The sequence below is a fragment of the Balearica regulorum genome, chromosome 2 (assembly GCF_011004875.1).
Source record: "Balearica regulorum gibbericeps isolate bBalReg1 chromosome 2, bBalReg1.pri, whole genome shotgun sequence".
Classification (NCBI taxonomy): domain Eukaryota; kingdom Metazoa; phylum Chordata; class Aves; order Gruiformes; family Gruidae; genus Balearica; species Balearica regulorum.
In genome coordinates, this window is record NC_046185.1 from 232,733 (window position 1) to 260,336 (window position 27,604).

The 27,604-nt window shown below is 65.4% G+C and overlaps 2 protein-coding genes across 3 annotated transcripts; one reads left to right on the top strand and one right to left on the bottom strand.

Moving 5' to 3' along the window:
* On the bottom strand, nucleotides 1-11,078 carry MAF1 (MAF1 negative regulator of RNA polymerase III). Its single transcript, XM_075743027.1, has 8 exons — nucleotides 10,730-11,078; nucleotides 8,100-8,238; nucleotides 4,673-4,801; nucleotides 3,804-3,969; nucleotides 3,226-3,347; nucleotides 2,564-2,683; nucleotides 1,973-2,092; nucleotides 1-1,854 (listed from the first exon to the last, which is right to left on the bottom strand). The coding sequence occupies exons 2-8, from the start codon at nucleotides 8,180-8,182 to the stop codon at nucleotides 1,833-1,835; spliced, it is 762 nt and encodes a 253-aa protein (XP_075599142.1). The 5' UTR covers nucleotides 8,183-8,238; nucleotides 10,730-11,078; the 3' UTR covers nucleotides 1-1,832.
* Nucleotides 11,079-11,370: 292 nt separating this feature from the next.
* SHARPIN (SHANK associated RH domain interactor) lies at nucleotides 11,371-27,474 on the top strand. Of its 2 annotated transcripts, none has more exons than XM_075743024.1 (14): nucleotides 11,371-11,683; nucleotides 15,836-16,010; nucleotides 16,611-16,721; nucleotides 17,782-17,923; nucleotides 20,146-20,236; nucleotides 20,543-20,816; nucleotides 21,317-21,447; nucleotides 21,624-21,797; nucleotides 24,752-24,912; nucleotides 25,796-25,907; nucleotides 25,983-26,162; nucleotides 26,258-26,356; nucleotides 26,434-26,577; nucleotides 27,071-27,474. In XM_075743024.1, exons 1-14 carry the CDS (start codon nucleotides 11,459-11,461, stop codon nucleotides 27,149-27,151), a joined length of 2,100 nt encoding a protein of 699 aa, XP_075599139.1. In that variant the 5' UTR covers nucleotides 11,371-11,458; the 3' UTR covers nucleotides 27,152-27,474. The 2 variants fall into 2 exon arrangements, with proteins under 2 accessions (XP_075599139.1, XP_075599140.1); XM_075743025.1 differs by lacking the exon at nucleotides 11,371-11,683 and adding an exon at nucleotides 14,708-14,824 and having other exon boundaries at nucleotides 27,071-27,266.
* The last annotated feature ends 130 nt before the right edge of the window (nucleotides 27,475-27,604 follow it).

The following is a 27,604-nucleotide window of genomic DNA, read 5'->3' on the forward strand; positions in this document are numbered from 1 at the left end:
TGACAGAAAAACTTTATTGGTGTAACGATACATTGCTATGCTGTGAAGTCCAATTCCCTGACAGGGGCCGACGGGGTGGGCAGCCACACAGCGCGCTAGTACAGGGGCGAATGATGGCAGAGACGGGACCGGGCCAAATCCTGCTCCCACCTAGCCATGCCGGGCCCTGGGGAGCCCATGCGGATGCAGGGGGAGGCGCGAGGGTCCCGTGAGCTAGGGTGGGAAAAGGGGCAGCGCGACGGGAGCCGAAGGCAAAGCCCTCCCCGGGCGGCAGCGGGGGCCGGGGCTCAGGTCCGTCCTGAAGAGCAATGAGGAAACAAACTCCAACATAAAACAACTTGTGAGGAGTTACAGTGAGGGAGAGGAGCTGGGAGAGCCACCGTCAGGAACACCACGCTGCTGCCAGCGCCCACCTCTGTGCCTCGGCACCGGGGGAAGGAGAGGGGGTGTCCGTCTGCCTGCCTGCCCTCTGCACCCCGAGGCTCTGCCTTGCCTGGCCGGAGGCTGGAGCGGGGTCTGCAACATCTGCAGCCTCTCGCCCCCCGCCAAGACGGGAGTCTCCAGCCTTGGGGCATCCACTCCCCCTCCCCAGCCAGCCGCTTCCAAAAGGCACTCAGGCCCCGGCGGGAGGGAAGAGGGACACCCCCCGACACACCCCCGGATGGGGGCGAGGACCTGGGGCCACCGCGCTACCCCACTCGGGCTCCTCTCGGGGGGCGGGGGGCGTTCTGAAGCAGCTGGGATGCTGCAGCAGGCGCTGCCCCTCACTTGTGCGTGCTCAGCTGAGCTCTCCCCACCCTCACTCGGCGCCTGCCCAAGGATGGGGGGGGCGAACTTGGCCCCCGAAACTCTGGGCACCTGGGCAAGGAGGGGGGGCTCGTCCCCACAGCGGCTGGGCGAGGGGGGATGGAGGGAGATGCGGTCGAACCAAAGCGCAGGTGGGAGTGGCAGCACCCCACTCTTGCTGCGGGCCGAGCTCACCCCCAACACAAAACCAGACAGCGCAGCCCCCCAGCGAGGGCTGAGCCGTGCCCCGGCCTCCACACTGCCAAAAGTCAGGTGTGGTTTAAAGAAACAAAACCCCAAAGAAAACCAGGGGAGGTGTGGGCTGAGGCACCCGGTCCAGCGTTCACCCGCAGGGCTGCTTGGTGGGACCCCTCTGCACAGGACCAGGGCAGGAGGCTGGTACTGCCCAGCAAAGATTAAAAAAAACAACCAACAAAATCAAAACACCAGAGAAAAACCACTGTGGGAAGGCAAGAGCAAAGCAAACCTCTTTGAAACAAATGGACTCTTCTCCGGGGAAGGAGCTGAGGACAGTTCATGGGGAGTTCAACAACGCTGCTTCCGGAGGAGGCCGGGCAGAGGCATCCCTCCGCTGCTGCTGGTGCTGTGGATGGACGGCGTTCGCTGGGTCACAGCCAGTACAGAAAAGTGCTCGAGGGAAATCCAGCCCGGCTTCAGCGCCACGAGGAGTTTGCAGGTCAGTGCAGCCAACGAGATCAGCGATAAAGTGCAGCAAAGCTTCTCGGAGCTCCCACACAGCTGTCCGGCGAGCCCCGGCCCGCGCTGCAGCAGCCACGGGCGAGGGGAAAGGGGAGGTCGGCCGGCAGCACCGGAGCGAGGGGACACGTCTTCGGCCAGGAGGCCGCAGCTGCTTTCAGTCTGTCGTGCTCCAAGATGCCTGGGGTACTCCAGTGTATGTGTCGGGCAGAGCGACGCCGCAGCTGCTGGGCAGGGGCAGTCAGGGGGCTCGGAGCTGCCTCGGCCGCGGCACGACAGCAAAGGGAGGTTCGGCAGGGCTGGCAGCACCTCGGAGCCCTTCTGGAAACTCACATGCAAATAACTTGCAACCTGTAACCAAGCACACGGGCGTCACCGTCCTGCGGCTGCGCCGAGACAGGAGGCAGCAGAGCCGGGCGCACAGAGCGGGAGCCCACGGCTGCCACGCCGGCGCGCTGAGCTCACACACCCGTCCTCCTCGATGCTGCCGCTCTCGGTGTCGCCGGCATCCTTGTTCTCCTCCGCATCTCCTTCCCCAAGATCCATGTCCAGCTCATTGCCAGCTTCCGAGCGTGTGTAGGCGTACCCGCTGCAGGAAAAAGGGCAGCGACAGCTGAGCACCCACCCAGCTGGCACCCCTCCGCGACGTTGCGGCCGCGGATCCCGCTCCTCTCTCCACCAGCTTAGGTCCCTGCCGAGTCTCCTCTGCATCAAACCGAGCCCAGGGGAAGGAGGGGCTGGCTGCCGGCGGTGCCCCCCGAGGGGTTACTGCCCCCCTCTGTGCCCCAAACAGCAGCTGGGTGCCAGGTGAGGGGCCGTCCCTTCCCTGGGGACACAGCTCCCTTTGGCTTCTCCTTTGGTGACCTGTGTCTTGGGAGGACAGAGGGAACGGGCTCTGGTCGAGCTCCGCTCTCCCTGGCCGACCCGGCGTGCCGCAGCAGCGCCGGGAGGGCAGTTCCCGAGCACCAATCTACCGTGCCCGGCTCAGGTTCCTCCCCTGAGCTTGCAAACAGGCAAGGTGACTGTTTAGGGCGAGTTCAGAGGAGCCATGTGGCCTGACCTGATGGAACGACAGGTAAAAAAGACAATCCTCTTCAGCCTCTTGTTGTAAAAGAAGTAGTTGAAGGACCAGAGGCTGCCGTCCTCTCCAAAGGGGTCTGAATCCAGGTCGGGGTTGTAGCTGCAACAGCAAGCGGAGCCGTGAGAAACACCGCGCCAGGCGCTGCTCCCAGCGCTAACCCCGTTCCCGCCCCAGCTGTAGGTTGGAGGAAGGAAAGGGGGAGACTGGGTGAGCTCAGAGCCACCTCGCGGGCAGAGAGCGGGCAGGAGCGCGTGGTGTCCCCAGAGCCAGGCAGCGCAGGGCTGGTCAGACCGGTCGGCCAGCTGCGTGGGCGGCAGGAGGCACCCGGTGCCCCCGGGCTGGCTTTGGAAGGCGGGCGAGAAGCCAGCCAGCGCCGCTGCTGCCTGGGGCACGGATTTCGGAGTGTGGAAGTCCTGTGTGGGAGGGCACAGCAGCAGCAGTTCCCCCTCCACCGGCCGGGACCCAACGAACTCCAGTGAGAGAGAGACACCCTGCCCTGCTCCGGTGCTTAGTCCTCCCACAAAAACAGGTGAGCACGCCAAAATGTAACCTTTTATTGAGAAATAACCGTTTTTCTGCAGGCCACTGCATGCACAAAAGGGGCCAGGATCCAGGCCCCGGGGGAGTGCTGGCCCCGTTACCTGTAGATGTCACATTCTGAAAGACAGATCTCCTCGTCGACAGCGTCCCACAGGTGTGGCTTCAGGGCATTGAAATCCTCCCGAACGGCAGAGAAGAGGCTGCAGTTGACAGCGTTCACCACCTGGAGAGACAGAGCAGGGCCTGTGAGAGGGGCAGGGGGCCGCTGCACGCCCTCCTCCCCACCACCTCCCTCCCACGCTCCACACCTCATCCTCCCCAACCCTCCTCCACAGAGAGGAGACACCAGAGCCTGACAATGGAGGGGGAGAAGCCAGGAGGCAAAACCCCGCTCACGAGCAGCCGTTCCCAAAGAAGAGCAAAGAGCAGGGAGGATGACGGATGGAAAAGACACCCCACAAACCTCTTCTGAGGAGGATGAGGGCTGCCTCACCCTAGGCCTGACACGAGGGAGGAGGGAGCAAGGCATGCCCTGGGAACGGTTACCCGGGATCACAGCAGCGCCACGGGGCTCCCCGGAGAAGCAGACACCCCCCCCGCCAGATCCATGCTGCCTTCTCTTCCCGGGCAGAGGCCTCCAGAGCAGGGGTGCGGGACCTGCCCTTGCTCACTCACATACCCAGTTGAGGCTTGGCTCCCGGCTGAACTCGTGGCTCTTGGCGGCGCTGAAGTCGTAGTCTGGGCGGAAGGACTCGTTGAGCGTCGCGATCAGGTAGAAGAGAGTCTTGCGGCTGCACTTGTCGCTCAGGGGTCCCTCCTCATCGCCGCTCTGACTTTTACTGAGCCTGAGAGGCGGAACGGTAGGGTCAGTGGTGTCACCAGCATGGCCTGGGCCAACACTGAGCATGAGCCGGCAGTGTGCCCAGGTGGCCAAGGGCATCTGGGCTTGTGTCAGAGACAGTGTGGCCAGCAGGCCCAGGGCAGTGACCGTCCCCCGGTACTGGCACTGGCGGGGCCGCACCTCAAAAACTGGGTTCGGTTTTGGGCCCCTCGCTGCCAGAAGGACATGGAGGTGCTGGAGCGGGGCCAGAGAAGGGCAACGGAGCGGGGAAGGGTCTGGAGCACAAGTCTGGTGGGGGAACTGGAACAGGACGGGAGGAAACGGCCTCCAGTTGTGCCGCGGGAGGTTCAGACGGGAGCTCAGGAAACATTCCTTCACCCCCAGGGCTGCCAAGCGCTGGAACAGGCTGCCCAGGGCAGCGGTGGAGTCACCGTCCCGGGGGGGATTGAAAAGCCGCGTCGATGTGGTGCTTGGGGACATGGGTTAGTGGTGGGCTGGGCAGGGCTGGGGCAGCGGTTGGATCCCTCACCTCAAGGGGCTTTTCCAACCCCGACCACTCGACGGTTCTATGAACAAGCCGAGCAGCCAGCCCAGAGCCACACAAATGAGGCTAGCCACCAACCAAGGCTCATTCCCCCCGTGAATCCCGACCCCCCAACTGCAGACAACCGCTGCCCGAGCAGACAACAACCCTTCACCCGTGGTACCTGCTGGGGCTGATCCCCGTGGTCTGCGGAGGCGACAGGGCCTCCAGGACGTGCGGCTGGCCCTCCTGGCAGAACTGCTTGAACATGTGCTTGTCATCACCAGCCATCTTGCACGAGTAGCTCTCGATCCTGGGGAGACACACGCTCAGCTCTGTGCGGGACAGCCAGGGCTGCCGCAAACCCTTTTCCTTACAGGTATCTATGCACATACGTACGCACGGGGATATAGGCATTTACCCCGAGGAGGCACAGAAGAGGCTGGCTGAGCTGAACTGCTCTCCCAGGGACATCAGAGCCACCCCAGCAAGCTCCCCCCGTGCAGCCTGCCTCGCTGCCAGCACGGGAGCTCCAGAGAGGCAGAAAGCATGCCCCAGCGCTGGGGTGTCCTGCCTCAGCGCCAGCCAACCCGACGCCAGCGGTAAGCCCAAACAGGATCCCTTCAGCCAGGACCAAAAATAGGTCTGCAGCTGGCGAAAGACCAGCTCCCCTCGCAGCCGGCGCAGCGGAAGGAGCTCTCGCTGCCGCCCCAAGCCGAGATGGCTGCAGAAGGGTGCAGTGTGGCCGAAGGGCCTGTCTGAGCTATGGGAGAATCTTTTCCAAGTGACTGGTAGGGCCCATTGCCCGGCCCCAACAGAAGAACAATTGTGGGTGACAAACGGGACACAACCCGGCAATGTGTGCTGGCAGCCCAGGAAGCCAACCATCTCCTGGGCTGCGGGTCCAGCAGCGTGAGCAGCAGGTCAAGGGAGGGGATTCTGCCCCTCTACTCCGCTCTGGTGAGACCCCCCTGCAGTGCTGCGTCCAGCTTGGGGCTCCCCAGGACAAGAAGGACATGGAGCTGTTGGAGGGAGTCCAGAGGAGGCCACGGAGATGATCCGAGGGCTGGAGCACCTCTGCTCTGGAGACAGGCTGAGAGAGTTGGGCTGGTTCAGCCTGGAGAAGAGAAGGCTGCGGGGAGACCTTAGAGCCCCTTCCAGTCCCTGCAGGGGCTCCAGGAAAGCTGGAGAGGGGCTGGTGACAAGGGCAGGGAGGGACAGGCCAAGGGGAATGGCCTGAAGCTGCAGGAGGGGAGATGGAGATGGGATGTGAGGCAGAAATCCTTCCCTGTGAGGGTGCTGAGGCCCTGGCAGAGGGTGCCCAGAGAAGCTGTGGCTGCCCCTGGCTCCCTGGCAGTGTTCAAGGCCAGGTTGGATGGGGCTTTGGGCAACCTGGGCTAGTGGAGGGTGTCCCTGCCCATGGCAGGGGTGGCACTGGATGGGCTGTGGGGTCCCTGCCCACCCAAACCACTCCAGGGTTCTGGGACTCTATGTACAAACTGTACAGAAAAGCACTCCGGTCCCCCCCCAAGGTGACCAGCGTTACAGATCCCAGCCTGCAGTGGCCCAACAGAATCCGGGGGGCAAGCCAGCCCCAGGACTGCCGGGCAGCCAAGCGCCTGCGCAGCCATCACACCCATGATTCAAACAGAAACCTCCTTCCAGATTTTCCAGCCCCTTGTGCTGCTTGGTGATCAGTGAGGAAGTTCCCCGAATGGCCCCAACACCGCTCCTTTCTGGGGTTCCCCATGAGGCTGCTCGAAGGTCGGCAGGAACCTCCCTGCCCCAGAGAGAGGAGACCCAGGACTGCAGGAAGAAGCTCCCCAAAGGCCCTGGACCCACCGGCACCAGCCATGGGCTGTTCCCACTCCTCCGCTTCGAGAGGAGATGTTGCTCAGTGTTTAAGCAGCAATCTTGCGGAAACGGCACCAAAACGACCGAGGGGAAGAGGTGGCAGCTGCAGCCGGAGAGGAATTGATCTCCCTTCTGACCCACTCAGCACCTGCGTCCCTCATAAGCAAAGCAGAAACGGCCAAGCTCACCAGGTCTGTATCTGCACCCAGAGAGCCTGCAGGACCCGCAGCCTCAGCCACGAGACTCCCCAGAACCTGTCACCGCACAGCCCTGCAACACAGCGTCACTGCTGACGGTGAGCCGCGTACTGAGTTTGCAAGGCCTCGGGATGGTGGCTTCCCATGCCTGCTGTGTCTGAACCTCCCCGGGGCGCCTGCAGCTTTCCTTCGTGTGGGTGGGCTGTGAAAGTGTTTCTCGATGGAACCAAGCGCCTGTGGCTGAGCTCTTCTGCCACTACCTCAAGAATCATTATCAGTCTCCATCTAATTGTGACAGAGGAAGAGCGATACTGCAGTCAGAGTACTCTGCGCGCGGGGTCACCACCATGGTAGGCAGCAGCGATGGGCAACGGAACGAGACAGAGAAGCGCAGGCAGGGGTGGTACGAGGTGGGGCTGGCACCGGCGAGAGACCCTCCAGCTGGGAACAGCTCACCAGTGGTCAGCCAAACTGGCTTTAGGGGCAGCAAAGAGGACAAAAGAAGTTTCTGGTGTACAGAAGAGGCACCGCATCAAGTAAACTCGGCAGCAACACGGAGCCGCAGGCCAAGGAAGGAAGAGCGAAGGTGTGGAAGTGTGATAGTGAACATATAAAAATGATCCTACAGCGAGGAAGGAGAAATCATCAGATCAGTGTTCACCACCATCATCTTCCCGGGGAAGGTCCCGGACGTCGCAGCTCACCCCTTACTGTCTGCAGCAGAATGAAACTGCCAACGTTAAGAGCCAGCGGAGCAGAGAAAGGGGAGCATTGCCTCCGGAAAAAGGGACAGCAATTGAGATGCGCGTGTGTGTGTTAGAATTAAACTGCGTTATGACTATTGTTAAGGATAGGAGTACCCTGACTGCATTACCATTCATCCTCTGTCATAATTAGATGGAGACTAATAATGATTCTTGAGTAGGAACGAGTAAGAAGATCACCGAATAATCTCAATTATGCTAACAAGGGACACTTGGCTTTGTACATAGAAGGTGTGTTTCCTCTTTGCACTCTCACACCTTGCATCTCATCCCATCGCACCCCACACCTCGGTTCAGGGCCAGGCGTGCCCCACACAGCCCTCATCCCGGGACAAGACGCCCCCCACTCTCCTGACTGGGTTGTACTGGGGCAGGGCCACGGACCTGCCCGTTAGCGAGCGACCTGCCCGTTAGCAAGCATGCAGGGGGCTGCAGTGGGAGCGGCAGCATGAGACCAGAGCGTGAGCAGTAGCGAGCACAGCCTCTCCTCTGGCTCCCAGCACCAGTATCGTGCCAGCTCGCTCGACTCCGCGCATGTTCCGAGCGCAGAGCACGCTGGCAGCGAGTGCCAGATGGGATCGTAGCCGGCCTTTGCCATCCCCAAAGGAAACGACAATGGAAAACCACGGGAGCTCCTGCTCTGGAGCTTGGCCCACCTCACTCCACAACGAGTCAGCAGCAATCTCCCCTCTGCTCCGGCCAGAGAGAGGATGGACCGCTGCCAGACTGCAACGTCTTCAGAGGCTGTTCTCAGGAAAACTTCCTGGACAGAAAGCAGGCAGCTGCCAGCACTCACCGTCCGATGATGTGAGCATCTCCCGTCTCCACCGTCAGCTGGGAGTTTATTGCTTCAAAACTTGAGTTCTCCAACAGCTTCATTGTCTCGGCTTCCAGAGCGATTCCCTGCGCAACAGCTGCTGCAAAGTGTGCGTATCCTGCAAAGAAAGAGATTCTCGCAGCCGGGGAAGGAGCAGCCCGGGTGGCACGGCAGGGCTGCAGTTTCAATGACCTTTAGGGTCTTTTCCGACCTAAAGGACTCTACGCCCAGAAGGCGGCGCAGAGGCAGGGCAGTGGGGAAGTCAGGGAGCCAACACCTCTTCTGGGCAGGGGGAAAGAGCGACGACAGCCCCCGATGGGCACCCGTGCCTTCTGGCTGATCCCGTCCTACGTGCCGCTGCCTGACTTTGGCCGCACGTGTAAGAGCGAGCTCTCACCCGCGGCACTCGTGGCACTCACCGTGTGCCGAGGGTCGTGCCCGCATGACCTCCACTGGCTTTGCCAACGCTTTGGCAGCGTGCTCTGTCGGGGATTTCCCGAGCTCCCCTCCTCACTTTTGAAGGTCACCGGCCTTTTTTGGCCAGACTGTTCTCCTTCAAAGCTGGGAAGAGCGTGCGGCACCTGCTCTGCCATGGGCTGGGGGAACACGGACGCCCCAGCAGCCCCTCGGGGGGGGGGCTGCTCCTCCATGATCTGCAGGGGCCTCGGCCAAGTGCAGGACTGACACTGGGACCGGTTAACTGGTTAACTGGTTAATGTTCCTCCCAGCTGCATGGAGGACAGCAGCCTTCAGCTATTTCCATGCAGGGCAGCGTCACCCCAGTGGGATGGGGATGGGCAGATTGCTGGATGCGAAGGGGAGAAGTGTCCTCCCCGCAGCGCCCGAGCCCACGCTCCCTCCCCGGCTCGGGGCCTCTCCAGGACTGTAACAGGAGAAGCTGTAAACAGGAGGGGAAGCGATGCCAGGGCTCTCGGGGAAGCGGTGGCCCCTTCCAGGCCTCCCAGGGAAGATACATCCCCACCCCTGTCCTGGGCACCGCGACGGGGTCGGAGAAGGAACGACTTCAGGACTGCACGACACCGTGACATTACCCAACGCGACCAAACCAGATCATGTGCAAGTCAAAGCGATGCTAAAGCAAACACCGTCTTTACAAGGCAGCTTCAGCATTTACCACAACCCCAAGCCGTTAATCAGAATGACCTGAGCTAAATGGTGCTGGGAAACCATCCTGTGACCGGGAAAGCAGCAAACAGCTCCACAACCCCCATCCAGCATCAAATATCGGCCGTTGTAGGGATCGACAGCCCTCCAAACCAGACAGAAATTCCCCAGGCGTAGACAAACAGCAAATTCCCACCATCCTGACACGCTTTCATGCAGGTCACTGGTTCCCTTCAGCTTGTTAAAACACTGATATTTGGTCTGTCACCACAGTGGGATTTTTATTTTTTTTTTAACAAGACATGGATGTTCTCACCCCAACACAGGTGGAGCCACTACCTCAGGCAGCAGAATAAAAGCACCATTAACACAAGCTGTGGTTAAAAGGTGTTAAATGAAGCGTTCAACCGCACTTTGGCACGGTAACACCCACCGGTGTTAAGAGATGGCTCCTTCCTGCCCCACGCAGCGCCAGCGGCACTGCGTGGAGCAGGAAGGAGTCATCTCTCGACATCTGTGGCAGCAATGGCAGAGACACAGGGATGAGAGGTTTACCGGCTACGGTGCCTACGGCGATGCCTGGTCCCGAAACCACAGCTCGGTCTCCTTCCTCACCCCGGCTGATTTAACACGCAGCAAACATCGCCGAGGGGGCGAACCGAGAACATCCCCAAAAGTTACAGAGGGCTAATTTTAAATTTTAAACCAGCTAAATCTAAAGGGTTTTGGGTATCACGGGGTTCACGGCGTGTCTCGGTGCCGGCAGCCACAGAAAGCCACCTCCATGTAAAAGCTGGCAGAAGCAGAGCCTGGGTGAGGTAAGAAGTGACCTGAAGTGCTAAACTTTGGAAAAGGAAACAGCAAAATGAATAATTTAGGGTAAGTGAAGTCAGCCAAGATATTAGCTATGTTCTCTTCAGAAGGAAGGTGACCACCCCCTTCTGTTACCGGTGGGGGCTCTCCCCGGGGAGGGATCGACACCCACACCCCCGGCGTTGCCCGGAGGGGACCCTGGAGGAGGAGGAAGAGGAGGAGGAGAGGCGGGAATTAAGGGGAGCTGGCGCTGGCACCACAAACGGGAAAACGGAGACGGGCCCAGCCGCTGTCCGGCTGCTCCGCAAAGCAGCCCCGATGCACCGGAGCGCTCGCAGCCATCACAGCCCCTTCCCGGGGACCCTTCGCCCTTCGGGACACCGGGCAGGAGGCGGCTCCCCCGGGGCAGGCCCGGCCCGAGGCCTCCGGCCCCCGGTCCTGAAGGTGACAGGGCCCGGCGGGCGGGGACCGGCAGCGCCGTCCCGGCATGCCCCGCGCGGCGGGCTGAAGGCCGCCTCTCTCGGACTACAGCTCCCAGCATGCCCCGCGCGGCCCAGGAGCGCCGGGGCGCCGCGCGCCAGCCGCAGTGCGCGCTGGGAGCTGTAGTCAGCGCGGGGGGGGGTGGTGTTCTCCGAGAGGATGAGAGGGGGCGGCGGTGGAAGCGGGCTTACCGGCGTTTCCTGCTCTCGGTCCCGGCGGGGCTTTCTCGCCGTGACAGCTCCTTCAGGCTCGGGGCGTTAGTAAAGGAAGGCGTCTCCGGGGAAAGCTCGAGGAGGGCGCGTGTGCCTCGGCCGCCGTCCGCCGTCTGGCGCCGGCCCACCGGGCCTCCGCCCACCTCGACATGTCCCCGACTGCTCGGGACGGAGCGAGCGGCTGAGCGAGACCTGGGAGTCCCCCGGGGCGGGCGGGCGAGCGAGCGAGCGGCCTACCCTCTCCTCAAGCACCGGACGACAACAAGCGGCGAGGCCCCACCCGCGGCCCGTCCGTCCCGAGCGGCGGCTGACAGCCCGCTCCTCCCCATTGGAGGGAGGCCCTGGCAATCGCCGCGGACCTCCCCTTCCGTTGGCTGAGAAGGACGTCAGTCAAGGCAGCGCTCCCGCCCTCCGCGGGGACAGACCCGAGGTCCCTCCCACAGGCTGGAGCGCTCGGGGATCTGATTGGCTGCCCGGGACAAAGACGGGGGGGGAGCGGCTGTCAATCACGGCAGGGGTGTGCGCGGCGCCCCCACCCGGCTCGGCGGAGCGACGGGCGGACCGTCCGGTACCGGAACGCTCGGCCGCGGGGGCGCGTTTCCCGCCGGATCGGACCGTCCGGTACCGGAACGCTCGGCCGCGGGGGCGCGTTTCCCGCCGGACGGCGCGGCGGGCGGAAGTGCGGCGGAGGCGGCGGCGGCGGCGGCGATGGCTCTGCCCGGTGCCCCCGCCCCCGCCCCGGCCCCGGCCCCGGCGCCGCCGCCGCCGCCCACCGTGCTGATGGCGGTGCGGGCGGGTCTGGCGCGGCCCTCCCGCTGCCCGCCGCTGCCCGCAGCCGCCGCGCTCCGCCTACAGCTCAGCGTCGAACCGGAGACCGGCGGCCAGCGCCGCTTCCGCCTCGGCCTGCGGCACCCGGAGGCGGCCGGCGGCGCGGTGAGACCCGGGAGCCCCGGGGATGGCGGCCCGGGGGGGGGGGCGGCGGGGTCGGAGGCAGCGCGGTGCCGCTGCTGGCGGGGGGGCGGCGGCGGCGGCCGGGGGGGTGGGGGGTGGGGGTGTGTGTGTGGGGGGGGGGGTGTGTGGGGGGGGGGTGTGTGGGGGGGGTGTGGGGGTGTGTGTGGGGGGGGTGGGGTGGGGGTGTGTGTGTGTGGGGGGGGGTGTGGGGGGGGGTGTGGGGGGGTGTGTGTCTGTGCGTGTGTCTGTGTGCGTGTGTGTCTCTGTGTGCGTGTGTGTCTGTGTGTGCGTGTGTGTCTGTGTGTGTCTGTGTGTCTGTGTCTGTGTGTCTGTGTCTGTGTGTGTGTGTGTGTGTGTCTCTGTGTGTGTGTGTGTGTGTGTCTCTGTGTGTGTGTCTGTGTGTGTGTCTGTGTGTGTGTCTGTGTGTGTGTCTGTGTGTGTCTCTGTGTGTGTGTGCGTGTCTGTGTGTGTGTGTCTGTGTGCGTGTGTCTCTATGTGTGTCTCTGTGTGTGTGTGCGTGTCTGTGTGCGTGTCTGTGTGCGTGTGTATGTGCGTGTGTGTGTCTGTGTGTGTGCGCGCGTGTCTGTGTGTCTGTGTGTGTGTCTGTGTGTGTCTGTGCACGTGTCTCTGCGCACGTGTGTGTGCGTGCGTCTCTGTGTGCGTCTGTGTGTCTCTCTGTGCACGCGTGTCTCTCTGCGGGTGTCTGCCGGTGTCTGTGCGTCTGGGTGTCTGTGTGTCTGTGCGTGTGTCTGTGTGTCTGTCTGTGTCTGGGTGTGCACGTCTGTCCGTGTCTGGGTGTCTGTCCGTGTCTGGGTGTCTGTCCGTGTCTGGGTGTCTGTCTGTGTCTGGGTGTCTGTGTGTGTCCGTGTGTCCGTGTGTCCTGCCCGTCCGGTCCCGGAGCCGAAGATCTGGCACTGGGCTCTGCCCGGATCCTGTGCGCGGGGGCGGGGGGGTCCCTCCGGTGCGGTTGCAGCCGGGTCCCCCCCCGGCAGCGTGAGGGCGCTCGGTGCAGGGCGGGTGGTCGTGTGTCCTTCAGGGGCTCTGGGTGAGCTCCGACGCTTCGGCGTGGGGTGTTCGTGGTGCGACCCCCCCGGCATCCCCGGCTGCTTTGGGTGGGCAGGGACCGCACAGCCCACCCAGTGCCACCCCTGCCATGGGCAGGGACACCCTCCACTAGCCCAGCTTGCCCAAAGCCCCATCCAACCTGGCCTTGAACACTGCCAGGGAGCCAGGGGCAGCCACAGCTTCTCTGGGCACCCTGTGCCAGGGCCTCAGCACCCTCACAGGGAAGGATTGCTGCCTCCCATCACGTAATATCAGGACACGGGTGGCTTTCTGGGCTGCCAGCGCACATTGCTGGGTCGTGTTGAGCTTCTCGTCCCCCAGCACCCCAAGTCCTTCTCCCCAGGGCTGCTCTCCATCCGTTCCCTGCCCAGCCTGGAGCTGTGCTGGGATTGCCCCCACCCACGTGCAGGACCTTGCACTTGGCCTTGTGGAGCCCTACGAGGCTCGCTCAGACCCGCTCCTCCAGCCTGCCCGGGCCCCTGTGTCAGGAGCAGACCCGCTCCCGGCCGATATTCCCCCAATTTGCTCAGCTCCAGGGGTGGCTGCACGTGGGCCGATTCCTTCGCCGCCGCCTGACGTGCCGAGGCCGGTTTGTACCGTCGAGCCCCCTGCTCTCGCGGTGCCTCTCCTCTCCATCCCCGCTCTGGTTTGTGCTTTGTGCCGTGCTGGAAATCCTCCCTGTCCAGGTCCCGCTCCCAGCGCCGGGGAGGGGTCAGAGGCGGCGGCGCTGCTGGCTCTGACGGGCACAGAGGGGCTGCGCGGCGGAGCGGGGGCTGCCTCTCCCTGTGCCGCCCTGGGAGCCGGGCCGGGGCTGGGCCCGCGGTGGAGCGCGGCAGCGGTAACCGGTCACGGCGCTGCGCTTTGTGCAGCTCGAGCCCTGTCAGTGCCGTGTAAAACCCGAGCGGGAGGCGGTGGCGGTGCTGCCACGGCAGCAGCGTGGGCCCGGTTACGGTTCCCACCACCCTGACGCGGCGCTGGCCACTCCTGTGGTTTGCTTGAACCTGGGTTTCGGTTTCTACTGGAGCACGGCGGGGCGGCAGCACGTGTCTGGCAGAGCAGCGTGAGGTGGTGTGCGAGGCTGCGGCTCGGCCCGGGCGGCGAGCGATGTGGTGAGGGACGGGAGGAGCCGAGAGGCAGCGTGAAAGGGAAGCGCGGGCCCTGGCAGGGCTCCACAGAGCCCCCTCTCCTTCCCCCCTCAAGGGCAAAGCCGTAACGCACGGCAGCGGAGCATGGCAGGGAGCCCGTTCACCCTTGGCAGCCGTGTGCCCTCCGCCCCGGCCTCGCCTGGGCTGGATTTCCCTCCTGGCTCGGGTGCAGGCGGTGGCGCCGGCCCGGCCCCGGGTGGTGAATGGTGTCGGACCAGCTGCTCTGCCCGGCAGCTGACCTTGAATTGCGGTGCCGCGGTTCCTCTCGGCTTGCTGCGGCAGTGTTAATCCCGCGGTGCGCTGCCGCCTGCCCTGGCCCGGTGTAACGGGAGGGCTCCGGTGCAGGATCCCTGCAGGGGATCCGGGTGGCAGGCAGCTCCCGCAGGAAGGGGATCGGCTCTTGGGACGGCCGGAGGAGCCTGCGCCGGCTCCGGGAGCTGCTCAGCCCTCGAAGGGGGGCTGGGAGGGAGAGGAGGGGGACAAAGCTGTGGGTCTGGTGTCCTCTCCTCTGGTGCAGTGGAGGCTGGAGGCGAGAGGTTCCTCATCCTTGGGAGAGGTTAAACAGCCAAAACCTCTCGCCCGAGCCCTGGGCTGGTCGCTCAGCAGCTCCCGGACCCGGCGAAGGTGGAGGATGAGCCGGAGGTGTCTGTTTGGCTGCAGATGCCCGTCACCAGCCGCTGCCACCCACGTCCCTGCTGACACCCCCCGGAGCAGGAGCTGCTCTCCTGGGTGCCCCTTGGCACAATGGCGGGAGATGGCAGCTCTGGGCACCCTGCGAATCAAATCCGTGTTTTCCTGAACGTTTTCCTAACGGATTGGAGCCGGAGGCAGCAGGCAGGGGTGCGAGGCCACGGCTGGCGTGGCTGTGTGTCGGGGACAGCCGGCCCTGGCTCGGAAGGTGGTGCTGGCAAAGGTGCATCCCCTGCTCTGCGGCCAAAAGCGTTTGGTTTCATTCCTTCCCCCGGGACGTGGGTGCAGGGGACCCCCAGGAGCTGCTCCGGGGTCAGTTTTACGAGGCAAAGGGAAAGCTGCTGCCAGGGGAGTGGGGGGAGCTTTTCATCGGCTGCTTTCTTCTTTTCCCCCCATTCCTGCAATCCTGCTGCTGGGACAGGGCAGAGCAGGTCGAGCAGGACTTGGCAGGACAAGGAAACCACCGGTTTTGCTGAACTTCCTTCCAACCGTCATCCGGCACGGCGCAGCGCGGTGCAGCAGCGCTCGCGTGCGCCCCGGCTCCTCCCGAGCTGCCATTTTACCAGAAGTGGAATTGAAAGTGCCAGCGTGAAGCTGAGGCCGCTGTTGGCCGGGGTGGGGGGCAGCAGGGAGCTGGCAGAGCCTGTCTGCCAGGGGGGGACGTGGGGAGGGCTGAGCCCCGAGGTGTGCGTGTGGGGAAGGGTTTTCCCAAGGCTCGTGAAAGGGGAAGGGACCGGCTTCCCCCAGAGCTGGTGTCACGGAGCCCGAGTCGTCTTAGCTGCCTCCTGCGCTTTGGTTTTGAGAGAGGGGAAGGGGCGACAGCGGGAGAAGGGGTGTGTTTAGTCGTGTCTGCGCCCAGTGGAGATGGCTGCACAGCCGCGCGGTGGCCGGGGATCGCCCGGCAGGCGCCGGGTCGGTGCCAGCGAGCAGGTCGCAGCCCTCGGTGTTCTGCAGTGGCCGCTGCCCCGGGGCGGAGGACGCGAGGGGCTCGTAGGCAGCCCTGGGCGTGGAGGGTCGGCGTTTCAGGCTGGGTTTGGGGATGGAGGGTTGCCCTTGGCTTGGTGTTTGTGTCCACACTTGCCTTGTGAGAGGCCGTGGTGGGGGCGAGGAGAGGGACAGCCGTGTCCTCAGGTGCTGGCTTGGACACTGTGCCAGGGGGTTGCCCCCTTTGCCCGGCACGTCTTCGTCCTGGCTGCATCGCGGCGTGACCCTCTCATCCTTCTGCTTCCCCTAGAACGTCGCTGAGTATGACCTCAAGGACGTCTCGTACAGGGTGAGGAGCCCCACGTGCCATGAGCTGGTGGTCCTCAGCTCCTCGGACGAGCCCATGGTGTTCAACTTCGAGGAGGAGCGGGAGGCGCAGAAGTGGTGGACGATCGTGAGCAGCTCCCTGCGGGAGGTGCAGAAAGGTCAGAGCAGAAGCCCCCGAGGGCTGGTGGGGACCCAGGGCGTCTGCCTGCTGCCCGGAGGGGCTGCCAGGCTTTCCCCGGCCCTGGCAGCTGATGGACATGGCTGGGGCCAGTCCTGCTGTGAAATAATTTGGCTGTGCGACACCAGCCGTTCCTGGCTCCCCGACTGCCGGGGCAGCATCTCGGCCCGTTCCTTCTCCAGGGCGTTAACTCCTGCTTACCTGGAGAAGGATGTTTGGAGGGTTCCTGCCTGTGTAGGGGCACCCGAGGGGGTGGAGGAGGCCCCGGGAGACGGGAGGAGGTGCAGGCAGTGACGTGGGAACAGGGATGGCTGTCCCACCCCACGTGCCGGGAGGGAGCGGCGGCTGAAGGCTTCCCGGAGGCGATGGGCTGGGCTGATGCTCTCTGAGCTGTGTCAGCCTTTGGGACGTGGAGTGAGGCCGCTGTTACCTTCGCCTCAAGTGACCTTGTGTAGCCCAGGGCTTCCCACTGCCGCTTCTCCCTGCGGTGCGAGTGTGGAGCTCCCTGGGGAGGACACTCAGGGACTGTCGCTGCGGGGGGGTGGCGGTGCCCACCCTGATGTGTTCCTGTCTCCCTCAGCCTCGGACAGCACGCTGGCGTCCCAGGCGTCGTCCCTGCCCGTGGCTGCCGGGGGCATCTCTGCGGAAGAGGATGCGGAGGCGGCTCTGTCCCTGGAGCTTTCCAAGAAAGGTATTTGCGAGGGGAGGTGTCTTGGCTCTTTTCGTACCTCAGAGTTACCAACCCTCTGGGGGAGGCAGGCTCAGACTGGATCCTGCTGCTCCCCCGCCTGGGGCTGACAACACCCGCTTCTGTTGTGGAACTGTCGAGTCGTCGGGGTTGGAAAAGCCCCTTGAGGTGAGGGATCCAACCGCTGCCCCAGCCCTGCCCAGCCCACCACTAACCCATGTCCCCAAGCACCACATCGACGCGGCTTTTCAATCCCCCCCGGGACGGTGACTCCACCGCTGCCCTGGGCAGCCTGTTCCAGCGCTTGGCAGCCCTGGGGGTGAAGGAATGTTTCCTGAGCTCCCGTCTGAACCTCCCGCGGCACAACTGGAGGCCGTTTCCTCCCGTCCTGTTCCAGTTCCCCCACCAGACTTGTGCTCCAGACCCTTCCCCGCTCCCTTGCCCTTCTCTGGCCCCGCTCCAGCACCTCCATGTCCTTCTGGCAGCGAGGGGCCCAAAACCGAACCCAGTTTTTGAGGTGCGGCCCCGCCAGTGCCAGTACCGGGGGACGGTCACTGCCCTGGGCCTGCTGGCCACACTGTCTCTGACACGAGCCAGGACGCTGCTGGCCACCGTGGCCACCTGTGGCACCCCAGCGCTGCAGGACAGAAGCCTTGCCCGAGGGGTGGCTGGGGGCCGCACGTCCCAGGATGCGGCTGTGGGCAGGGTGAGCCGAGCGGTGCGGGGAGGGACAGGACTGAGCTAAGGGTGGCCCCAGGAGTTTCCCCGGGTGCTCTCGGCCGCAGCTCTCCAGCAGCGTGGCTGCTTCTGCCTCGGCTGCTCGCTGCCCGTGCAGCAAGGGTGTTTCTGAGGAGCCTCGCGCACAGCTCCTGCTGCCCCTCAGCGCTGTTTCTGCTCGGATCTGAACCAGAATCACCGTTTCTAGACGTGTGGCTGTGGCACATGTGGAGTCAGGTCCCTCTGGGTGCCGGCGCCACGGATGGCAGTGGTTGTGCCATGCCCTGGGGAAGGTGCTTGTAGACTGGCTGCCGCTTTATGGTTCTCCCTCTCCGTCCTGCCGCAGAGGACCTGGCGCTTCACCTCGCCCAGGCGATTGAGTACGGAGACGAGGAGGTGGCCTCGCAGTGTGCCGTGGCCCTGGCTCGCCAGCAAGCCACGCTCAGTATCCTCTTGAAGGAGTCCAACTACCCCACGGACTACATCAGGTGAGCCGACGCGAGCACACCTCGTCGTCTTCTGCATCCCTGCCCGCAGGAGCATGACCTGTCCCGGATGGAGCCGTGGGTCCCGAGCCAGGGCTCTGCCCTCCCCTGCAGGCAGCTGCCTGCTGTTCCGTGAGCTTGGGGATGTCCTGCCTGCCCAGCCAGCGCCTCCTCCCCTGCAGCTCTGTCCTTCTGCTGGGCGTTTGGCTCGCTTGCCCTGTGGCCCGGGGCTGCGTGGCCCTCGGGTCTGTCTTTGCTATGTGGCTTTGCCTGTAGCAGTGACGATCCAGGACTCCGGTGTGTCTGTCCGCGGCCGGCAGAGCCAGAACAGCCTCCTGCAGCCCCTGGAGCAGAGCTGCTCTGTGAATTCCTCTGCCGGCGGTCGGGATCGGTCCTGGCAGGAGAGGGGAAGTGGGCAGTTGGTGCTGGGGAAGCCACAGCTTCCCTGGAGGAATGCTGTATCCCGGGATTTGTACTTCCTCCCTAGCTCCCGGGAGGAAGGAGCGGGGGGGGGGGGATGCAGGGGTGGGATATCGGATGCTACCAGAGAAGCCAGGAACCCAGAGGGTGAGCCCATCTGGGCAGCAGCCAGCTCGGCTCGAGCGCAGCCGTGTCCCTCTGCGGTGTGAAGGCACTGTCGGCTGCCGGGACGGCTTTCCCCTGCCTGGGGAGCCCGGGACACCCCTCCGGCAGCACCCCCCGTCCCTGCCTGGGGACCTGCTCCAAAGAGCGCTGCCGCCTGTGGCCTGAGCCTCCGGGAAGGTTAAAACACCGATTTTGTATCAGGGCAGCAGTAGCCAGGACGAGACTGGGGAGATTCACGGGTAAACGTTGGTAATTGGGAAGAGCTGTGGCTCATGACGGGGAGCTGCGGGGCAGCCTGGCCGGCGTGCTGTGCCAGGCATGCCAAAACGGTTCCCATGAGCTTCCTGAACAGCCTTTGGAAGGAAATCAAAGTGCCGTGGAGCAGGGGGGAGCGTCCTCCTTTGGACTGGTAACCACCCGCGAGGCGGGAGACGTGGCATAGGGATAGAGCTGCGTCTGCGGGGACGGGGCTGTCCCAGGGGACACAAATGACCCTGAAATGGTGATGACTCGTGAGGGCTGGACTTACGGACGGGTCTTGTGGCTCCGAGCACTTGAACTCAATGCTGATAAATACCAAGGGGGGACGCTGGTGGGCACGCAACAGCAGGCTGTGAGGCAGCAGACCTGGAAAGACCGCAGGGTCGGCGTTCAATGAGACCTGCGGCGTTCGGAGGTGTGGGCTGAGCCTGGCCGGACACCCGTGGTTCCCTCCCATGGGAGACGGTCCTCCACGAAGTGCTCCAGCGTGGGTCCTTCCCGCGGGCTGCAGACCTTCAGGACCAGACTGCTCCAGTGTGGGGACCTCCATGGGCTGCAGGTGGAATATCGGCTCCACCGTGGAGCTCCGTGGGGGTGAATATTGGCTCCACCGTGGAGCTCCAGCAGCGGGTCCATCTCGGAGCTGACTGACATCAGCTCTGTCAGACATGGAGGAAGCTTCTGGCATCTCGCAGAAGCCACCGCTCTAGCCCCCTGTTACCAAAACCGGCCACGCAAACCCAGTACAGGAGTTGTTAGGAAAAGGCGAGGGAACAACCAGGAGATTCCAGCCCTACCTGCCGGTTTTTGTCTTAATACGTGGGAAATCCAGCTTAGATTTCCTGCTTGGAGGCACAAAACACCTTTTGCGAGAGGAGAGCTTAAAAGGTTCGGCCTCTGGTCTGAAGGAGAGGCAGCGGGGTGAGGGGGGTCTGCATGCGACCGGCGTGGGGAAACGTACACTAAGAGGCTCGGGAAATTAGGAAGGACCAGATTTAAAGTGGGTGAAAGGAAATACTTTTTTCTCACCGTGTCTAAGAGATCATTGCCACGGCCATGTGGGAGCTGCGAGGATAAACAGGCTGGACTAGAGGATAAACAAAACGGGGAGAAACCAGTTTCCCTGCGAGCGTTAAACGTGAGGTTCAGGGCACAGCCCTCGGCAGGGCTGGGGGTCCCTGCCCCACTTCCCTGGGGTTCCATAGACGGCTCGTGGTTGGAAACCCGGTGTTGGACCTGGCGGGACTCCCCCACGGGGCACTGCCTGCCTCGGAGCAGCGGGCCGAGCATGTCACACTCGATGCCGAGTGGCCGTGCCGGGATGCTGCCGCAGCCCCAATCCCAGCAGCCCTCCTCTAACGCATCCGTCTGTTCTCCAGCATGAAGGTCGGCGTGGAGGATGCGACGTCTTCTGCAAGCATCACTCTCAGGGTCCGCGCTCACACTACAATAGCGATGCTCAAGCAGCAGGTACGGCGCGGTGCCGGTACGCCGCAGTGCCAGCCCGATGCCGGGGGCCGTGTGGTGTGAGCCCCCCAGCCTGGCCGGGAGCCCCCGGGGTCCCCACAGCCCCTTTTAAAATGCTGGTGCCTGCGGTGTGGGAGCTGGGCTCTCCCACCCACCCTCTCCCTTTGCGGAGCCAGCTCGTCACCGGTTCCCCTGGCTCGCCGACACGTGCCAGCATGGCATCGGCCTTTGCCGAGCCGTGAAGTGGGGTGAGAACTTGCAGGGAAGCCGTGGCTGTGGGCTCACCTCTGAGCTTCTCCTGCTGCCCAGATCTTCCAGGATTACGGGTTCCACCCTTTGGTTCAGCGCTGGATCATCGGGCAGTGCCTGTGCGTGGACGAACGGACCGTTTCCTCCTACGGCATCCGCAGGGATGGCGATACCGCGTTCCTCTACCTGCTCTCGGCGAAGATGGCTGAGCTCACTGAGCAGCGCTACGAGGAGGACCAGGCGCAGGTCATGCTCAGCTCTACCTCCTCGCACACTGACGTCGCTGGCGAAAGGCGCAAATACAACACCTTGCCCAACATGTCTCCGAAGAAAGGTCTCATTCTGTCGTTCTGGTACTCGGTCCGGCTTGCGGCCACAGGGTGCCAGAGCAGGTGTAGCAGCGGGGATGGGGAGCCCGGCATCGGGGCGCTGCTGCCGCCTCTGCAGGAGCAGCTGCTGTGCCAGGGTGGGTGAGGACGTGTTGGGGGTCTCTGGGTGGTGCCTCCCTGGGCCCGAGGGCCGGACGGAGCAGAGCGGGGCTCTGGGAGCTGATGCCCTCCCTCCTGGGAAGCCACCACTTGCCAGCACCCTCTGTGCTGCTGAGTGTGCTCGGGAGGAGCTGTCGTGGCTTTCCTGTGGGTTTTCCCGTTACCGAAAGCGGAGTGGTGAGGAGAGGTCCAGCGTCTGCCCTGGGCACTCCTCTCATCGCGCGTTGGGGTCCTGTGCCGTGGGCCGTTGGGCTCGGTGGGACCGGGAGTGGGCTCGGTGCCGTGGGCCGGTCCCGTGCCGTTTCCCGGGCTGGTTGTAACGTTGTTCCCTGTCATCGCTCTCCAGGCTGGGGGAACGAGGCAGGCAGGAAGATGGACATCGGGGAGATCAGCCAGCACTTGGATGCGCTGCAGATCGGCGACCTTTTCAGTGCCCAGCCAAAGCCTGCTGCCGTGAGTCTGCCCTCACCAGTGCCGGTACGTGGCCTGCCATGTGCCCTCCCATCGCCGCCCCGCTCTGCCCCCCCGGTTCCTCCCTTTCTCCCAGTCTCAGGGGGTGGTGGGGAAGGGTGGGTGCTCCCTCCGTGTCCTATCCCCCCCTTCCCTCTCCCCAAAGTGCTTTTCCCGGCTCCTGCATCTCCGTGTTCCTGCAGGCGGGCTGGTCGTGTCCAAAATGCACCTTCATCAACAAGCCCACGCGACCGGGCTGCGAGATGTGCAGCACGGACCGTCCCGACGACTACGTGGTCCCTGGCAGCTACAAGCCGGACGAGACGGAGCTGTGGAGGATGCAGCAGGAGCAGGAGGGGATCCTGCAGTACCAGCAGGTACGGGGGCTCACCGCCCACCCCAGGGAGCCGCTCTGCTCCCCGCACCCCCTGCTCAAGGACGGACCCGGCATCGGCAGGGTTCGGAGGTGTCGCAGGCACACGGATCCTGCGCTGCTCCGGGAAAGGGGCTGGGAAGGAGAGGCAGGCACCCCAAGGGGCAGCACAGGGGCTGTGGCAGCCCCCTGACTCCCCCCGCCGAGGGGCAGCGCTCGGAGGTGCCGCATCGTGCGCCCGGCGCCTTCTGGCTGTGAGACGAGATGCCGTAGTGGCGGCGGGGATTCAACCGTGCTCGTTCGCCTGTGGCTGCGTGAAGGGCCGACGCAATCTGCGGCAGGGCAGGGGTCTGTGACCCCGCGGGCAGAGCTCGGCAGGATGCCGCACCCCGGTCCGGCAGGTCCTTCTTCTCTTGCCTAACTGCGCAGCGTGTCGTGTGGGCGGCCGCGTGCCGAGGAGCTGTCGGGCTACGCTTTCCCCTCTGCGCTGGTGCCGTTTCCCATTTCGTAGAAACGGGAGGGGGGCTCCAATGGGAGCTCCCACCCCCCCCCAGGCTACAGCTGTGGGGGGAGCCCCGGCCCCGAGGTCGGGGTGCGCTGCGGGACGCGGGGGACTCCAGCTCAGCCACTGACCAAACCTTCTCTTCTTTCTTTTTTCTCTTGTGCCGGGATCCCGCTAGGAAAAGGGAAGGAGAGAGGATGGCTCAGCTGCGCACTGCATCCTGGGCTCGGGTTCCTTGGATGACTTCATCCACCTGTCCTCCGAATTCGGCTAGCCGCCCCGTGCCTGGCCCGCCCGGACACCCCGTCCTGCCCTGCCGGCCAGGGCCCGGTGCCCGCCAGGGCCCCCCAGTGCCCACCAGGACCCAGTGCCCACCGGGCCGGTCCCCGCGTGCGCCCAGCGGCTGCCGCCGGGCCACCCCCTTGCTCAGACCCTAGAGTTGATGCAGGAACTTTCTGCAGGAGAAGAGCCGGCAGGGCCCAGGCTCAGCCCCGAGCTGCCAGGGGGGACCTGCCACTCGCTCGGGGGGCTCCAGGAGCGCGAGGGTCCGAGCCCCTCAGGAGCGCAGGACCAGCTCTGTGAGCGCGGTGGCTCCCAGGTTACCGGTGTCGGTGTGCTGTTCCTCCCGCCCGTGGTGCCAGCAAGGAGGGGGCACGTCCTGGGGTGCCTGGTGGGCTTCTCCCCGAGCGGAGCTGCGGCTCGCTGTCCCAGCCCCGGGAGTTTCCCCTCTGCTTCCCCGCGCCGGCAGCAGGTCAGCCCCCCTGGGTAGGGACGGTGTGAGGTGAGGGTGGCCGGCCCCGTTCAGGCTTCGAGGAAGAGCTGGCGCAGCCGGGGTTGGCACCGTGGGCACTGGTGGTGCTCAGCCTGGGACTGCTCTGGGGGTGCGGGGCCCTGTGGCACCCACGGGAGCAGGGCTGGGGGGCCATCGGCTACGGTGCGGCCAAAGGTGCGGGGATCCCTGGTGCCAAGCACCCTCCTGGCTGCTGCGAGCCCTGCGCTCTCCTGTGTCCAGCACCGGGACGGGCAGAGCCACTCTGCCCGAACCAGCATCGGCGTGTGCCCGGCACAGCGAGCAGCTCTCGCCCGGGGTGCTCTGTGCGGTGGGTCCCTCCGACTGCTGGAGCTGCCGGCGCCCTGGGGGGGCACGTTTGGTTAGTCCATGTTGCATTTTGCATTGGAGACCTTGTCCTGTGGCAGGGCCGGGCCAGGCTGTGTCCCCATGGGGACGGGGGGGTAAGGACAGGACCCTGGGTTTGGCTGTGGCTCTGGGGTGAGAGCGTGTCTCCCCGAAGGGCTGTGGATGGATTCCTTCCCTCATTAAAGCCTTATCTCACCAGCGCGGCTCTGCCATCTTCTTCTGCCGGCTGCTCTGCGGTGCAGGGTGGGGGGGCTGCTGCTGCTTTGGGGTGTTCATGTGATGAAATGGGCAGGCTGGAGGAGCGGCTCTGTGTGAGCCTCGTGGGCTTCAACAAGGTCAAGGTCCTGCACGTGGGTGGGGGCAATCCCAGCACAGCTCCAGGCTGGGCAGGGAACGGATGGAGAGCAGCCCTGGGGAGAAGGACTTGGGGTGCTGGGGGACGAGAAGCTCAGCACGACCAGCAATGTGCGCTGGCAGCCCAGAAAGCCACCCGTGTCCTGATATTATGTGATGGGAGGCAGCAATCCTTCCCTGTGAGGGTGCTGAGGCCCTGGCACAGGGTGCCCAGAGAAGCTGTGGCTGCCCCTGGCTCCCTGGCAGTGGTCAAGGCCAGGTTGGATGGGGCTTTGGGCAAGCTGGGCTAGTGGAGGGTGTCCCTGCCCATGGCAGGGGTGGCACTGGGTGGGCTGTGGGGTCCCTGCCCTCCCAAACCATCCCGTGAGTCTGTGAAATGGAAGGTGTCGGGCACTTCCCCGCAGGGTTTACACCCGAGCGGGGGCTGCTGAGCTGTTCTGAGCAGCCAGTGCCAAAGCTGGGCCTCGGTGCTGCCGCTTTCACCGGGGCAGGGCTGTGACGGGGCAGCAGGACACGGTGGGCTCCTGGTGAAATGCTGAGCCCAGGGGGGGTTGTGACTGCAGCGATTGCAACGTGCCGGCGTGATGTAAAGTCACCAACGGTCAAGCTCCGGCAGCCTCGGCTCCCCCGGCCCCGCACACCAGGGCCGTGCTGCCTTCTGCGCCGGCCTCAGCCCCCCCAGAACTGCCCGCGCTGACCCTCCAGGGACTGCTGGGACCCCGGCGGCTGCCGCGGTTTGGTGCTCGGGTCCCTCAGCTGCCTGGAGAAATGCTGGGGTGCGGCTCAGTGATAGGCACCGCGTGCCTCATGGTGCAGGCCCCGCGCGCAGCCGTTCCTCCCGGCCCCGAAGCTGTGGGGCACTCGGGACGAGTGGCCGTGGTCACTTGGCTGATGGCCACAGGCCTGGCTCAGGGGGTGGCCCCAGTGCCGGGGGGGGGCTGACCGGGGCCGTTCTCACCGGCAGGCGCTGGAGGCCGAGCGGCTGAAGAACTTCCAGCAGCTGCTGCAGCTGGAGGAGGAGGTGCTGGTGCCCAACCGGGAGGTGCTGGAGTGTCGCATCTGCTACCAGCAGGTCGCGCCGGGCGAGGGGGTGCTGCTGCGCGAGTGTCTGCACAACTTCTGCAGGTACCACCCCACAGAGCCACCGGGGTCCAGCGACCCCCCCCGTCACCCAGCCTGACCCCCCATCACCCAACCTGCCCCCCCCATCACCCAGCCTGCCCCCCCCCATCACCCAGCCTGACCCCCCATCACCCAACCTGCCCCCCCCATCACCCAGCCTGACCCCCCCCGTCACCCAGCCTGACCCCCATCACCCAACCTGCCCCCCCGTCACCCAGCCTGACCCCCCCCGTCACCCAGCCTGACCCCCCCGTCACCCAGCCTGCCCCCCCGTCACCCAGCCTGCCCCCCCCGTCACCCAGCCTGACCCCCCCATCACCCGACCTGACCCCCCGTCACCCAGCCTGCCCCCCCCGTCACCCAGCCTGCCCCCCCGTCACCCAGCCTGACCCCCCATCACCCGACCTGACCCCCCCGTCACCCGACCTGACCCCCCCGTCACCCAGCCTGACCCCCCATCACCCGACCTGACCCCCCATCACCCGACCTGACCCCCCCGTCACCCAGCCTGCCCCCCCGTCACCCAGCCTGACCCCCCGTCACCCGACCTGACCCCCCGTCACCCAGCCTGACCCCCCCATCACCCGACCTGACCCCCCCGTCACCCAGCCTGACCCCCCATCACCCAGCCTGACCCCCCCATCACCAGCCTGCCCCCCCCATCACCCAGCCTGACCCCCCATCACCCAGCCTGACCCCCCATCACCCAGCCTGACCCCCCCATCACCAGCCTGCCCCCCCCATCACCCAGCCTGACCCCCCATCACCCAGCCTGACCCCCCCATCACCAAACCTGCCCCCCCCATCACCCGACCTGCCCCCCCCATCACCCAGCCCGTCCCGTCCCGTCCCGTCCCCCGGCGTGACCAGGTGCCCGTTCCCGCAGGGAGTGCCTGCGCCAGGTGATCAACTACAGCGAGGAGCCGGCGGTGGCCTGTCCCTTCCGCGACGACTCCTACGCCTGCGGCAGCCACCTCCAAGAGCGAGAGATCCGGGCGGTGAGTGTGTCCCGGGTCGGTGCCGGCGGCGCTGGGGGTCCTGGGGCCGCGTCCTGACCCTGCCCGTCTCCGCAGCTGGTGTCGCCGGAGGAGTACCGGCGGTTCCTGGAGAGGAGCCTGGTGCTGGCGGAGCGGCGCAGCCAGAACAGCTTCCACTGCAAGACCACCGACTGCCGGGGCTGGTGCATCTACGAGGATTCGGTGAACGAGTTTCGCTGCCCCATCTGCCAGGCCCTCAACTGCCTGCTCTGCAAGGTGAGCCCCCCCGCCCTCGGCATCGCGCCCCGGCACCGCAGAGGGGGCTTGGCGGTGGGCAGCGGCACTGAGCGGTGCCATCTCCACACCCCCAGGCCATCCACGAAGGGAAGAACTGCCGCCAGTACCAGGACGACCTGCGGGTCCAGGCACAGAACGACGCGGCTGCCCGGCAGACCAACGACATGCTGCAGGTGGGGGTCCTGGGGGGCTGGGGCGGGGCTGGAGCGCACCCCCAGGTCCCTCACGGCCGCCTCTCCCCCCTCGCCAGACGCTGGTGCAGATCGGGGAGGCCATGCACTGCCCCACCTGCCTCATCATCGTCCAGAAGAAGGACGGCTGCGACTGGATCCGCTGCACCGTCTGCCAGACCGAGATCTGCTGGGTGACCAAGGGGCCGCGCTGGGGGCCCGGGGTGAGCGATCCTGGGGGGCGGCAGGGACCCCCCTATCCCCACAGCTGGGGTGAGCGATCCTGGGGGGCGGCAGGGACCCCCCCAGTCCCCACAGGTGGGGTGAGCGATCCTGGGGGGCGGCAGGGACCCCCCCCGTCCCCGCAGCTGGGGTGAGCGATCCTGGGGGGCGGCAGGGACCCCCCCAGTCCCCACAGCTGGGGTGAGCGATCCTGGGGGGCGGCAGGGACCCCCCCATCCCCGCAGGTGGGGTGAGCGATCCTGGGGGGCGTCAGGGACCCCCCGTCCCCGCAGCTGGGGTGAGCGATCCTGGGGGGCAGCAGGGACCCCCCCGTCCCCGCAGGTGGGGTGAGCGATCCCGAGGGGCGGCAGGGACCCCCCCCATCCCTGCAGGCAGGGAGGGGACGGGCAAGCCTGCGGTGCCCTGGTGATGGCGCAGCTGCCCCAGCAGCCCTGCGGTGGGCTCCCAGCCTGACCTGACCCGTGTCCCCCCCAGGGGCCTGGGGACACCAGCGGCGGATGTCGCTGCAACATCAACGGACAGAAGTGCCACCCCCGGTGCCAAAACTGCCACTGACCCCCTGCCTGGCCCGGGGAACCCACCGGAGGCAGCCGGGGTCGGGAGCGGCTCTCCTCGCGCCGAGGGACGGCCCAGCCGGGGTCGGAGCTGGCACCGTGGCTGAAGCGGGGCCCAGAGCAGGTTGCGGGGGAGAGCCAGGGCCGGCGGCTGGGGAAGGAGGCGCCGGACCCAGGGTGGGGAGGTGCCGCGGACCCTGTGCTGGGGGGAGCGGGGCAGGCTGGGGGGCTCCATGGAGCCTCTGCAGGCGGCAGAGCTCCCGCAGGGGAAACGGCCCGGCCCGGCGGTGTGGGGCATCCCAATAAAGCTGTTTGTGTGCCAGAGCCTCGCTGCCAGCGCTGCCGCAATTCACCCCCCGGCACGGGGGCGATGGCGACGGGCCCTTTAACGAGCCCCCGACCCAATCCTGAGGGGCCGGTGCCGGGAGAGCCGCGGCCCAGGCAGACACCGCAC

Excerpts from the sequence above, each read along its gene's own strand:
- MAF1 (XM_075743027.1), bottom strand. The coding sequence starts at position 8,182 with ATGAAGCTGTTGGAGAACTCAAGTTTTGAAGCAATAAACTCCCAGCTG. Across the intron at positions 3,970-4,672 it reads ACGGGGATCAGCCCCAGCAG|GCTCAGTAAAAGTCAGAGCG; the intron begins GTACCACGGGTG and ends TCCGCCTCTCAG. Across the intron at positions 3,348-3,803 it reads GGGAGCCAAGCCTCAACTGG|GTGGTGAACGCTGTCAACTG; the intron begins GTATGTGAGTGA and ends CTGTCTCTCCAG.
- SHARPIN (XM_075743024.1), top strand. The coding sequence starts at position 11,459 with ATGGCTCTGCCCGGTGCCCCCGCCCCCGCCCCGGCCCCGGCCCCGGCG. Across the intron at positions 21,448-21,623 it reads GTCTGCCCTCACCAGTGCCG|GCGGGCTGGTCGTGTCCAAA; the intron begins GTACGTGGCCTG and ends GTGTTCCTGCAG. Across the intron at positions 26,357-26,433 it reads AGACCAACGACATGCTGCAG|ACGCTGGTGCAGATCGGGGA; the intron begins GTGGGGGTCCTG and ends CCCCCTCGCCAG.